This window comes from Canis lupus, chromosome 36 (genome assembly GCF_011100685.1).
Source record: "Canis lupus familiaris isolate Mischka breed German Shepherd chromosome 36, alternate assembly UU_Cfam_GSD_1.0, whole genome shotgun sequence".
Taxonomy (NCBI): Eukaryota; Metazoa; Chordata; class Mammalia; order Carnivora; family Canidae; genus Canis; species Canis lupus.
This window is the reverse complement of record NC_049257.1, coordinates 7,843,169-7,858,282: the sequence shown is the minus strand read 5'-3', so window position 1 is coordinate 7,858,282 and position 15,114 is coordinate 7,843,169. Positions and strand designations below refer to the sequence as shown.

Here is a 15,114-nt window from a genome sequence, read left to right as displayed (position 1 = left end):
ATCTATAGCAGATACACAAATGACAAGGAGAAAGGAACCCAAGTATAACACTAAAGAAAATTACCAAACCACAAGGAAAGAAAACAAAAAAGAAGAAAGGAACAGAAAAACACCCAGAGAACAATCAACAAAATGATAAGTACACTCTTGTCAATAAAGACTTTAAATGTAAACGGACTAAATTTTCCAATTAAAAGGTATAGAGGGGCTGAGTAGACAACAAACAAGTAAGATTCATCTATGTGTTACCTACAAAAGACTCTCCTCATAGCTAACAATACTTGCAGACTGAAAGTGAAGGGATGAAAAAAAAAAGATGTTCCATGAAAAAGGAAGCAAAATGAAAGCTGGTGTAGCTATATTTATATTTGAAAAAATAGATTTTAAAATAACAACTATAATAAAAGACAAGAGCATTGCATAATGATAAAAGAGTCAATCCAACAAAGAGGATACAACATTTATAAATATGTATGTACCTCGCATAGGAACACCTAAACCTATAAAGCAAATATTAACAGACCTAAAAGGAGAAATGGACAGCAATGCAATAATAGTTGAGGACTTTAATACCCATTTACATCAACAGATAGATCATCCAGATAGAAAAGCAGTAAGGAAAGATTGGCCTTAAAAGACTTATTAGACCAGATGGACTTTTTAAAAAAGCAGCAGAATGTACATTCTTCTCTGGTGCACATGGAACAATTGCTTTTGAGCACTTTGAATACATCATGCCACTCCCTCTTGCCTATAAAGTTTTTGCTAAAAAAATCAGCTCATCATCTTATGGAGATTCCCTTGTATATAGTAAGTTTTTTCTTTCTTACTGCTTTGAGTATTCTCTTTTTCTCTTTAACTTTTGACAGTTTGATTATAATGTGTCTTGGTGTGGACTCTTCAGGTTCATCTTGTTTAGAACTCTCGATGCTTTCTGGAGCTGGATGTCTATTTCCTTCCCCAGTTTAGGGAACTTTCCAGACATTGTTTCTTCAAATAAGTTTTCTATCCCTTTCTCTCTTCTTCTTCTTGCACCACTATAATGTGGGTATTATTTTATGTGATATACAACAAGGTAAAGGGTCAAACTCTAGCTTTCAAAGTAACTGATTAATTGGCACTAATGCCACACTCTACACTTGTTTTATTATAGTTTCATTTAACTTATTTTCTGGAAAATTTCAAACTTATGTAGTATAGACAGAATCACATAATAAACCCTGTTTACTCATCAGCCAACCCAAAAATTATCAACCAATACTCAGCCATGCTTATATGATTTATATGTCCATCAATAGCTTTTTTATTTTTATTTTTTTTAATGATTTTATTTATTTATTTTAGAGAGACAGCACAAACAGGAAGGGCAGAGGGAGAAAGAGAAGGTCAAACAGACTCCACACTGAGTGCAGAGCCTGATGCACGGCTTGATCCCAGGACCCTGAGATCATGACCTGAGCTGAAACCAAGGGTCGGATGCTGAGCCAACTTCACCACACAGGCAGGCCCTCTTTTTAAATTACATCAATTTTTTCTTTTAGGTAAAATTTATATAAGTCTGATTTTTAACCTTAGTTTTGCCATTCTTAAACTTCTAAAAATGGATTCAGACAGTATGCAGTGTTTTTGTGTGTCCAGCTTCTTTCACTCAGCATAAAATCTGTGAACTTCATCCATATTGCTGCCAATATCAGTTTTTCATTCTTTTTTTGATATTGTTGTCTAGTAGCATTTCATTATATAAACTCCATATCACAATGTGTCTATTATTTTACTTTCTGACAGTTTAGTTGTTTCCAGTTTTAGCTATAGCCACAAAACTTCTGTGAATATTGTTGAATGAGTCTTTTTGTAGATAAATGTTTTCATTTCTCTTGGTCACCTGAAATTACTAGGTCAAAGGATAGTTGTTCACTTAGCTTTACAGTTTAACCTTTTCCCAAAGTGGCTGTGCTGTCACTTTTTTTTTCCATTACATTTTATTGTCATTTTGGTTAGATAATTAAATCAAGTGGACAAAAAAAACCCCGCAAAAACAAACATATATTGAGAAGTATTCCGGGCACCTTGTTTCTGTCTACCTCACTATTCCATACTGCCTCCTGCAGATAGGTGCTTCCAGTAGTTTCTTGTGCATTCTTCCAATTATTTTAAAAACAGTGATGAGTAAGTAAACATATATTTGTCCCATGCCCTCTCCTAACACAAAGGTGGCCTTAGTAGGCCACACATCCATAATGCACCTCTCTATTTTCACCTAACAACATATCTTAGAGTCTTTCTCTATTGATGAATAAAGAGCTTCCTCATTGCTTTTTTCTAAACTCTGCTCTACTGACGGCTCCTTGGATTGGCTCCAACTTGTTACTATTATACACAATGCTGCAATGAAGAGAGCCTTGTACCTACATCATGACATAAATATGTAGGGATAAAATTGGGACAAATTTTCCAAATGGTGCTTTAGCTTTACTAGGCCAAGGGTTAATTGTCATTTTACAATATTGTCATGTAACATGTTGTGCTCCCATCAGCAATGCAAGAGGTTTTCGTCTTGTCCATAGTCTTGCTACCAGAGTTTACTGTGAACCTATATTTTTGCCATTCTCAAACATTTCAATCCAACTATTCTGAACAGATGAGGAAAATAAACATGCAAAAGTCCCATATACCAAGATTTTGTCAGGTGAGGTCCTAAGAAGAACACATAAAATAATGTGTGGGGCCAAGTACAAAACAAAAGTTATTAAGTTATTAAGACTTTCAAGATTATCAGAGTAAAGTATTAAGCCAAGTACAGGGTCCTTCTAATCACGTGGTCTCATGCAACAGTGTAGGTTCTCAAGCCCCTGAAAGTTATCCCTGGTCCTAAGCATCTAAAGAAAATAAGAAATCTTTGAATAAATACCTTATTTTACCTTAAAACTTAATTCATATTTTTGTACTGTACTCCATATAATAATTATATTTTATATTACTTATATAAAGTCAGACTGATTTTTCAGGAAGGTATGTCATAGTTATTGTGTGCCAAAGTCCCCTGGCAGCCACCCCTAGAGTCTTATGGGAGAACTCTAGATGGGATAACCCAGAATTTCCCTACTTCCAGAGAAACTATTTGACACTAGTCATATAAATACAAGGACACCACTTTCCCTGCCTCACAACTGAATAACCACATAACTACAATGATGGAAATTGAAGGCAAGTAGAGAATAGTGCTAGAACAGTCATTGAAAAAAGATCCACAAGTCCACATTGCCCTGATGTTTGCTTTAATTTCTGATAATACAATGTCTTTTAAGGAGCCTGCTCTGCCCCTGCTAAGCAGGAGCGTGGTGCTCTGTACAACGAGGCTCATGATGCTTCTGCATTTTCCAAATGCTTATAGCTATGGTGCTGGGGACTGCCAAGAATCAGTGTTGGTGGGCTGGAGATGAAGCTAGAGGAAATTTCCAGCAAGAACTTGGGATAGTCACTTCTGAAATAATAGAAAGCCAGTGCGCTGGAAGGAAACAAGTTTTGTAATAGGATTTTGGGGGAGAGCAAAGCCAGGCGCTATGTTAAGGGCTTTATTTACATCAGCCACAGAGCCCCTTTCTTAGCACTGCTCCACAAACAGATAACATCTGAAAAGAAGACAGGCACAGAAGAGTGAAGACATCTCTTCAAATACAAGAGGGAAAACAGAACTGAATGTCAAAGTTAATACAGATATAGCCAGTATACTCGTGAATATTGAGGTAAGAGGAAAGAACAATTTGATAGTAAACTAATCCACACTTTCAAGCCATTACTGTATTTATAAATGTTAATCCATACTGTCCTGGGGAACGCCACCTTTCTCTGCTCTTTCGCCCCCTCTGCTGGTAGTGCTAAGAAGGGGTCCTCAGGTGGAAATACGAGCAAACACCGGAGAGAAGGTGAAGAAAATGCAGACCTCTCAGACTTTAATATGCAGGTGAATTGCCTGGAAATCTTAGTAAAATGCAGATTCCTATTGGATAAGTCTGGGCTTGGGCCTGAGAGTCTTCCTTTCTAGCAAGCTCCCAGATGATGCTGGTTTTTTAAACCACACTTTGAAGAGCATTGCTTTACACCAACAGTAACCAGCAGCACAAACTGTCTTCCTGAGGTCCCCCAGTTTCTCTTTGGCCTTTAACTGGCTCTACATCCAACACTGGGTTTAATCCACAATTGAACAGTTTAAAAACTGTTCCCTGGGAATGTTTCTTCAGTTGCTTCCATGATTTACTTCTGAACAAGTCATTAGCTTTGTCATGCAGTTGATGGTTTTTGAATACTAGAATCTAGCTAGGAAATGTTGCAATGATTTTGTCATATGGAATCACAGTTTTATCTTAGAAGAATCATTTAACCAACACTCTCATTTTACAGATGGTGAAGCTGAGGCACAAGGAGAGTGTGTGACTTGACCATGGTCATACAGTTTGTTAATAGGAGCCAGATTAAAATCTAATTACACGGACACACTCTCATGCTGCCCGTCCAGGTCATTTCGCATTTTTCTCTTTCTCTAAAGTAACCATCTCACACATGCTAAGTCCTCTAGGTCATTTAAGTCCTGAATGGTGGATCACAGAATTCAGGAAGTGTGACAGTATGCATCTCATGTCAAGAGTTCTCTTCACATTCATTCTTTTGTGAATTGGTGTTCAGGTCTCTTATCAACAGTCTTTATAAATCCATTCGAAGAAAAAAGAAATACTAGCTTCTTATTATCATTACCTATCTTGGTTGTTTAATCCTCATTTTGCTTTATCCTTTGTGCCTGAATCCAATTTACTACAACAGGATACATTAGGTTTTAATTGATATTTTTAAAAATTCCCCTCCAAAATAATACAAATTAATTCCGTAGAGTGGGGTTGAGAAGATTCTTATTAAGTATGTGTTGAGTGAATGATTTATTATTTGGGTAGGTGATAGAATGAACTGATTATTGCATTCAGATAAATTTATCAAAACTAAACAGCAAAAGGCAGGACTTGTAAGACCCTCAAATGAAGCCCTGCTCAACATGGGGTTAGCCATAAACTATGTAATTTCAAGGTTGTTTTTTTTTTTTAATCTTCGGCATCAGAATCCACTTTAGATGACTTAAGTGATTTTTATGCCTGACTGAGAGTGGAGGGTGAATTGCCAAACTGCCCTTTCCATTCCCAACAACAACAACAAAAAAAGCAGGAAAGTAAATAAGAAGTTTCCTGGTCTCAGAGGTCCCACCCAATATAAGCACAGAATGCAGATGAGCAAAGTGAGTGGGCGAGTGAAATCGTTTGTAACAAAAACTCATTATTTACAGATGAGAAATTTATATTGTCAGCGTAATATCTGTGAGTCTGAACAATGCTGAGAGTATATAAATGCAGTAGGCTCTGCTGCAGAAGTACAGAGCTCAGGACACAGCACAGCCAAAGTTCCGAAAAGAGGGCTCGCTCTCTCCCCACCTGCTCTGTTCCAATCGCGGTGTCAGAAGGTAAGATGAATAATGAGTGATTGTAAGACTGTAAGTCCTGTTGGGGGTACAGTTGACTACTCTTAAGGGGGCAGAGCATTATGAGTTAGGTGTTGTTCTATCATCTGATACCTTTTTGCTAATAATACACGGGGCAGAATGGAGGTAAAAAAGTGACATAAAAATGCATGTACTATATTTACTTCAACATAGTGAAGCTGAAAAGTGAATTGGATAAATAATTCAATGCAAAGATACAAAATAGAAAGAAAAACCAAGATTCAAATCAATGCCCTTGTTATAAGATTTAACTGTTAGGAGAACTGCATTTTTAAGATAAGTGATAACATTTTGAAAAATAAATATTTTCCTTGGGTTTGATAAATGTGTATACTACGTTGAACAGAAGGCGCCTTTTAAATTCAGCAGAAATGTGTCCATTAGGGAAGCTATAACAGCAATTGCTCCTCATCAATGAAAACTTATGGTTTTCTAAAAGAGCAGAATCAACATCATCTTTCAAATATTCAAATTTGTATAAGCCTATCAAAAAAAGAAATCAAAGTCCATGAAATCAACTCTCTGTAAATGAGACATAGCATATCCGGTGCAGAAAAAAAGTCTGGTCATTTATTGGGAAGCCTTTGGATGGAACTGAGTAAAAACAGATTAATAATTCGTTACTATGTATTAAAGACCAATAATAATAAATAATATATCTAAAACATCCACATTCTGAATGAAATTTTAGTAAATCTCTTTAGAAAAAAAAACAGATGTTCTAAAGTACCTGTTTAAGTTCTTAAGGGCAAAGAACAATTTTACAAAGACCTACAATGGAGAAAATGATTAAGTGGTGTGTTTTTGCCCCACATACGAGGGACCCATAAGAGGAAATGAGCCAACCGGTTTGAAAAGTCTTTATCTGGCCTACAACACCAATATATTTGGGGATGTAATATAATGTCACCTTGCCAAGGTCTAAGGTTTATCTTCCTAAAAGACTTTCCACACAGAGAATAGTATTGTTACCACACTTTCCTTTAAATTTGAGTAGAGATGTGTGGTTCTTTAAAAACTTCTGATTCTCTCCCTAGACTCCCGAAAGGGGGCGGTGAGGGGGTGGGGTTGGGGGGGGAGGCTGTGATTAAAATTCTTCTCTTATTAAGTAGGAGCTTGATCTAAAATAACATAAATATTTGCTTTCTCAGGAGTAGTATTCAAACAATTAATCTTATTCTTAAAATGTTCACAATTCTGTAGGTTCCACTCAGTGAATAAATGAAATTTTAAATATTAGTTCCTTTTTCAGAAGAAGTATATGCCTGTAAAGGACTTCAAATGTTCCCTTCTATATAGTTGCTTCTCTTTCAGTGAGTCCCCACAGCACAGAATCCCACCTGTTCTAAATCTGCCCCTGTAGAACACTAGAAAATATTGTAAAATCTTTGGCAACTTTGCATAGAATGAATTATTTAGGACTCATGTGACTTGATAACAGCAAGATAACCCTAAAAAGAAATGCTTGCTTTTATTTTTTAAAATTCCGCAAAACATGAATTTACAACTGAGAATTATGATCAGAAGACCCTACCTGTGTACGTAACAAAGTTTCCAAAGTTTGCTGAGAGATAAGCTGAAGCAGAGTAAAATGCCAAGTTAGTAACTTAATACTGATGAACGAACAGGGTGAATATGTAATTTCTACTGTGTTGCTTTGTCTAACTGGCCACTTAATCTACAAAGACAATATTTCAAAGGAAAAATACCCCTGCAGGTACTAAGGTCTCCAGGTTTTAGTGCCAAAGACAGATAGTAAATATGGCAAGGATATTAAAGAAAAGATTGATAGTTTAAAATAATATTTATAAAATCCTTATTTCAAACCAAATGCCATTTGCTAAAAATACTCATTCCAATTATTTATGGATAAGCATAATCAAGCTTGGATTGAAATCCCCACTTCTCAAAGTGAACATGGTCAGTCCTGAAAGTAGCAGAGAGAAGTCCATGACAAATACTGGACTCGAAGCTTCCATTCAGTGAATAGTGGGGCTTGCCCTGTGGGGACATGCAGCCCCACATTCATATCGATCCCCACCCCATCCACACTGCATCATCATGTCCTTGGCATCCAATGGCTTCCCAGGGCATCTGCTTGAGATACGAAGACAAGCAATCAGGTGTATCCTACAACCAGGCCTACGGTGTCAGTAGCAATGAATGACATGTCCTGGACTAAGTCCAATTATAAAACAACCTGGGGACTTCCAAGACTTCAGAAGCAAGCATTAATTTTCTTTATGACAGTGATCTCTTAGTTTCTTGGTTGTGATTGTTCAAGTTGCCAGAAGCATTAGTTCTTGTTGCAAATTGCTTGTCTTTAAAATGATTTTTTCCCTTTAATTTAGAACAGGTCAAAGCACCCTAAAATACCTCAAATCTGTTGGCCGCTTTATAATTACAAAGTCTAGACCAAGTTACACTATTTAAAATATAAATGAATAATACATCTGAACCGACAGCTGGTATGCCAAGTTGTAGCCTGAGGCTGCTTTAAGATGGTTGAAATGCAGTATAATGTAAATGCTTGGAAGTGGAGGACTATTAATTGAAAGCCAGACTCATAGTGAAGGGGGTGGCATTATGGATAAGGTGCCATTCAGGCTAACCATATGTAGCATATCATCTACAGGAGATATTTTAAATGTTTATCATGGACATTTTTAATTTCAAGTCTGGAAATGAGCCTTCTCATCATTAACCCAAGTGTCCCTACACTAATGAAAAAGCTTAGTTGGTGGTACATATCTGTTTTGTGGTTTTTTTTAATTGGGTGGAACATATCTTTTGTATCCTTTTTTGTCACCAAGCAAAATCTGGGGAAAAATATAATTTACTATTTGAAATTACTCTGGAAATATTATCAGAGTAAAATTGATAACTAGCTTATTCTTTCTATTTGTAATATATTTACCTCGTCAAAATCAAACTAATTTAATCTGACAGGTTTAAATATGGTTGCTGGTCTTCCCCCCACCCCCACCCCGCAATGCTGGCCCCTGACTCTGTGTTCCCACAGGCAGCAAAAATGAAAAGCATTTACTTTGTGGCTGGATTGTTTGTAATGCTGGTACAAGGCAGCTGGCAACGTTCTCTTCAAGACACAGAGGAGAAATCCAGGTATTAAATCCCTAGACGTGAACTAACAAAACATTATGGTTAGCATATAGCCTGTAAAAACTATGACTGGTGAAGAGGTCTCGGTAAAATACTCTGTGAGTGTTCCAAATGTTCAAGGTATTATTGTGATAAAGACATTTCTGCAGGCGAGATCAGAGTATGTGCTATTTCATAAGTGAAGGGGTGAGCAATGTTGCAAATTCATTACACAGGAAATTATAGCTCTTTGATATCTTCAGCTGATCTTATCTATCCATTCATTACACACTGTAGTGTAGATTATTTTAATTATTCATACCAACTTTGTCTCTCTTTTACTCCTTTGAAAAAATAGTGGTTAGTTGCTTTTTGTGAAAGTCATGTGTTCGTGATAGAAAATATTTTTAAAACATGCAAAAATTTTTTCAAGTACTTAAGCTTCCCTATTCAGAGAAAACCATTCATAATTCTAAAATTTGGTGTATTACCTTCCTGTATTTAATATGCGCTGGGATATAAGTATATCCCAGATACTATGTTTTATCTCTTTCATTATGTTTTTGGTTTTTTTCTTATATCGTTAAAAATATCTATTAAACGTCTTTGACCTTTAATAGCTACACACTATTTCATCTCATAAATGTACAATATTTTTTTAGCTATTCTTCCTTTATTGAACACTTAGGTATTCTTCAGATTTTCCCAAAAGAATGCTGCAGATAACATTTTTTCCCCTATGTTTCTTCATTATTTTCTGAGGATAGATTTCTAGTAGTAGAATAACTATGTCAAAGGGTTTGAATGAGTCTAAATTTTTATATTATCTTGCCAACTTGCTTTCCAGAGAAGTCACACACATACACAGTCCCATCAGCAGTATAGAAATACTTCTCCCACACTATCCTCCCCAGTATTTAATCTTTGTGAATTTGACAGGTAAAAATAGTATCTCATTTCTATTTCTGAGTATTAATTACATGGACTATTTCCCCATATTTGCCATGCCAACCAACTGTTGATTCCTGGCATGCTCATTATCTACTATAGTTACAAATTACCAAGTGCACTTTTTCTTGTCTTTTTTTTTGAGTGTTTAATTGTCTTTCTTCCACCATTAGCTACCATTTAACCATGTAACTGAGCGGCTGTTTTACATTAATATATGCAAAAATACAGTAGGAACATAAATCTGCTGCCTAACAAATGAGATGGAATTTTGTACTCTTTTAAAATGTTGACGTCATTGATCTCTTCTGTCACTATTAGCATAATCATGAGTAGATGCGTTAAATGAAAAAAAAGATTTATTTAATCTCATTTCCGCAAAAAAGAAGCCAGTTGAAAAATCTACTACTAGAATCCAGAATCAGAGTGTATTCTGTTCCAGTAGAACTATGGAAGTCCCGTGGCCAGCTAAGGTGTCTCTGAACCACCCACTGAAATACACCAAGCACCTGCCTTCCAGCTTCATATAGAGCAGTATTTTGTAGAGAAGATGTCGTTCAAAGTGGTTCTGCTCTTGAGGAGAGATTTACTTGTACCAATTACCGCTCTTCACAGATCATTCTCAGCTCCTCAGACAGAGCCGCTCAATGATCTGGATCAGATGAATGAAGACAAGCGTCATTCTCAGGGTACATTCACCAGTGACTACAGCAAGTATCTGGACTCCAGGCGTGCCCAGGATTTCGTGCAGTGGTTGATGAACACCAAGAGGAACAAGTAAGGGTCCGACCTGGTCCAAAAGTTGCACACAGATGTATTACCTAAATAAGTCTAAAATTCCTCCTGACTTTTTGTTTTTATCATGCTCATCAAATAGTGCCCATAAACTCTTCAAATTTTGAGGATTTTCAAGGTTGGTGATGCAATCCTTTGTATTATTCCTCTGAATGTCCCACCCCCTCACTCTAATCCCCTTACCTATCCTCCAATGGGACATGGACTTTAAATTATATTCCCAACTGCAGTTTTAGCAATATTTACTGCCTTGGCCCATTTCCCTTTAAAATCGGAAGTTGACTTTGGTGAACCTGCAAGGTGAAGAATCGAATTTCTGACCAAAAGAGAGAGCAAATTCAACATTCCCTTGTAGGGTTCAAAGTCATGACTGTGATCACGTTCAAAGTCTCCTCTAGCCAAGTTACTCATGGTAAGGAATGGAAACAGATGCAGTCTTTTTCTTGTAGAATACAATCCAAGATACACATTTAAAATTACAGCCTAGCTGCACAGCATAAAGAGAGAAGAAGGCAAATAAGAACACAAGCCTATCGTAAGGCATACATTTTAATGTTGGATTTTCTTTGACAGTGTTGGGTTTTTTGCTACATCTAGGCTACTGGAGGAAATCATCCGCAAGGGTTTCACAGGGATGGTGGAATTTCACAATTTCTTTGGAGGGTGGCCCACAAGGGGAAGGGAGTTATGCATACAAAGTAGCTGAAGGAATCTAAAAATCAGGAAAAGGGCATAGATTTGTCTGGATAGAAGAGAGAAGGGAGAGAGGAAGGGAGAGCAAGAGAGTGAACAGGAGCCAGCAGGAGAAACAGGAGCCCCAGAGCACTTGACCTGAAGTTCCTAAAGTGGAAGTTTAGAGCTGCAGGAAAGCTAGTGGGCGCGGCCAGAGAAGACAGTGGGAGAAGTCCCTGCCAGGGACTACAGATGAGGCCATCACAAATTTGGGAAAAAAAAAAAAGGAAAACAACTGTCCTCCTTTCTAGAAAGGGGATGCCGCAACGTGATAAACTAACGATTTTTCTCCTCTGGTGGTTTCTGTTGTGTGTTTAACATCAACCTTGTGGGGTAATATGTGATCAACCTCCTGGGGAAACTGAGGGCGGCTAGTCACCCCCCCTCCACAGAGCACTCTGCATACACTTGAGGGTGAAATGAAGAGCTCTTCCTAGCTTTCCTCCTTGCCTTCCCATCGCACATTCCCTTTGATCCATTACCACGTGGTCCTTCTGAAGCTATTTTGAGATGGTCCTTGGCTTTCCCTGGGATCATTAATCGACTCCGACCCCGTGCCGACTAATCACACACAGCTACCTTGTTTGCAAGTAGCAGAGCACAGTGCAGAGCCCACATATACTGGGACTGGAGTAAATGCAGCTTTGATAATCGATGGCACAGACAAGCAGGGCAGGCGAAAACGGATGTGCTGGGTCAAGGGGGGGTGTAGGCCGCTGCACCTGTTGTTAGCCTGAGCCCATCAACCTTCGCTCCAGGTAATTAATGTAGAGTCAGAATGATCCCCTGGGCACCCTCATCTCCCAAATCTCCCTAAGCCCCTTCTACATAGGATCCCGAACCCAAAGCTGCACTGCTTAAAGGTGAGAACCATATTGCTAAAGAGACAGATCTTCAACTTAACTTTCACATTTCTTTCAGGAATAACATTGCCAAACGTCATGATGAATTTGAGAGACATGCTGAAGGGACCTTTACCAGTGATGTAAGTTCTTATTTGGAAGGCCAAGCTGCCAAGGAATTCATTGCTTGGCTGGTGAAAGGCCGGGGAAGGCGAGAGTAAGTCTGTACATTCTTATTTAACATTTTTTTTTGCATGATGCTGAAAACTTAGACTACAGTTATCTATATATGGATCTGGATTACAGAAGCAATTAGTATAGTCTCACATAGTGAGGAAATAACTCGAGTTGGTGGGAGACCGTCTACAAAAAGTCTAGTCTGTTTTATTTCTGATAGAATGTATTAATAACATTTATCATTAATAATCATCCCCTATTATAGTTGTGTTATAATTAGGGTATTCATTTGTCAATCCAGGACACTCTGAATAACAAAAAGAATGCTTTCGATAACTGTACCAGGACAACAAGTTTAAGTGAGAACTGTCTCTGGAAAACTAGGGATAAGGATTAAGAAGACATAGAGATAAGGAGAAAAGACATAGGGAAAGACGGATGATAAATATTTACATGTGGGATCACATACATGTGTGTGTCAGGCCTCAGGTTAAAAAGTGATGAAGACAGAAAGGAACAAAACTCAATATGTGTAATGAAATGCCACTCAAAGTAGAGATAGGTGGAAACACCCAGAGATTTAACGATATGCCCATTTCTTAATAGGGCTGTCACAGAGACAACCACTAAATTGCCAAAGTTGAAAATGAAGCTAAAGCCTTTTGGGACTTTCTTGGAACTTACCACAACCAAACAGATTCCTGAACCATCTCATTTTCTCCTGATCATTTTGATTGACATTTGAAATATGAAAGGCAGGAAATTCATGTTCAACTCTGGGGCTTTTTTTAGTGAGATGTAAAACAAGCTCACTGAGAACTTCAAGAGATCTTAAGACAAAAGGAAACGAGGGTTGTCGCTGACTTTTAAAACGTGAACGATCAAACTGATGAAACTAATGGTAAAAAAAAAAAGTCACTTCCACTTGAGGATATTTTATAGTGTTTTAACGTAATGCCAAACATTCTGCTATGCTAAACCATTCAAAAAGAAAATGTTACATAGACCGAGTTTTAATCCCTTCATGTTGCACTTTGCAAGGCTGTTCTAAATGATCACGAGTTCTACGAGACATAATACACTTTTCTAAGTTATAGACAAATTAAGTCTCAGTAATAACATCTGTGCTGCCAATACACTAGAATCTTCGAAGTAGCCTGGAATATTGAAAAGGGCACAGAGCTACAATGGTTTGGTTTCAGATCCCAGCTCTGCTCTTTCCTACCTGCCTCATTCCTTGGCCCACATGCAGGTTTCTCTGGGCTTTTCCTACTAGACCTCAGGACATAGCAACTCTTCTCTCAGTGAGCCTCACACAGGGATAGGCAATCAGTAAGGACTTACTTAAAACATTTAACCAAGTATTCATTTGACCCTTTTTAATCAGTTTCCCAGAAGAAGTTGCCATTGTTGAAGAATTGCGTCGCAGACACGCCGACGGTTCTTTCTCTGATGAGATGAACACAGTTCTTGATACTCTTGCCACCCGGGACTTTATAAACTGGCTGCTTCAGACCAAAATTACTGACAGGTGACTGTATTTTAGTTCATTCTGAAAATCAGCAAAACCTCCATAGATATAATCATACAGGCTACCAGTTGTTCCCTCTGTGGGGGAGAGGGTCTTTATTGAGTCTCTTGGTACCTAATTGAACCATTTAAGAAAACATTCTTGTATTCATTTTTGATCATTAGAGTTTTCTCCATTCACCCACTTATTCCAAATACACTTCCTGAGTGTCAACAAGGAATAGGGCATTAGGAACACAGATATAAATGAAACAAGGACATGTTAAGTCATCCGCATATTAATATCATGTTAAAAATTGCAAGATATATTGACATTTTAGCACAAAGTAAAATGCCAGTATACATGGTATTAGATATTGAATGTAATAAGCATAAAGTAAAAACACCAAAACCTAACCACTTATCTTGATAGGTTATAACTGCTTTTTATAATTACCCATAAATATATTTCTTGATAGAGGAGCTTTAGGATAAGTCCTCTCTGAATGCAAATGTTTGAAGACTTCAAAAGACTAAGGGGTTTATAAGATAAAAATATTGATGAACAGCTTTTTTCAAAGTAAATCCCTGAAATATTTCCCAGATAAATTAGTTACATCATCTCGGCATTATAGCTATATTAAATCACTGTCCTTTTTTTTAATCTCTAGGAAGTAAGTATGTCACTCTTCAAGATCACCTTCACATCACCTGCGAGCCATGGGGGATATTTGAAATTTTAAGTTCTGTAAATTTAAGAGGTGTATTCCGAAACTATATTGCTTTGCATGCTAATAAATAAATTTTCTTTTGATGTTGTGTAGCCAAAGATTGTAAATGGAATAAACTACTGTCAAAATATTGCTAAAATACCAGCTTTAAAACATGAAATTACAGAATTCTCTCATTTTCTTATTTTGGATGAAGTACCCTAACCTGCTTACATTTAGCAATGAAATTATTTTTCTGTGATATAATTTGTACATAGAAATTATTTCAATCACAGCATATTTGCATTGTAATGGTAGGATAAGGGAGGACAAGTAGCCACAGCGGTAAAACTGGAAAGAGACATTCCTTCTTGAAACGTTTGTCGTAAAAGTGCTCCGCTTTCAATATATTAAAGGTAGCTAAATAAAATTTTCAAGCTTCTCTACCATTGTCTGTTTTTTCTCTTCTTCGCGACCCCAATCCTTCCAAATACCCCTTCTTCAGCCCATGAGGCAAATCTGGTGCCCAGACGTGGCTTCAATGATTTGAATGGCTGCGCAGCACTTTAACATTTTGAGCCAACATTGAAAAATCAATGTATTTTATATAAACATATTGATTTATGGCTTATCTTCTTAAAAATATAGTATCAGGCAATATTAGATCTACAAGACAAATCTCTTCTAGAGCTAAGTACCAGCTGCCTCCTTGTGAAGAGTCACATGCTCTTAGTTAATTTAAAAAAAAAAAAAAAAACAGCTC

The 15,114-nt window shown here is 37.2% G+C and overlaps 1 protein-coding gene across 1 annotated transcript; it reads left to right on the top strand.

The window, feature by feature from the left end:
* Window positions 1-5,411: 5,411 nt before the first annotated feature.
* Window positions 5,412-14,796, top strand: GCG (glucagon). Its single transcript, NM_001003044.1, is given in 6 exon segments — window positions 5,412-5,500; window positions 8,562-8,662; window positions 10,202-10,363; window positions 12,035-12,172; window positions 13,520-13,663; window positions 14,313-14,796. Coding segments are annotated over 5 exon segments (543 nt in total). The 5' UTR covers window positions 5,412-5,500; window positions 8,562-8,570; the 3' UTR covers window positions 14,320-14,796.
* Window positions 14,797-15,114: the final 318 nt, after the last annotated feature.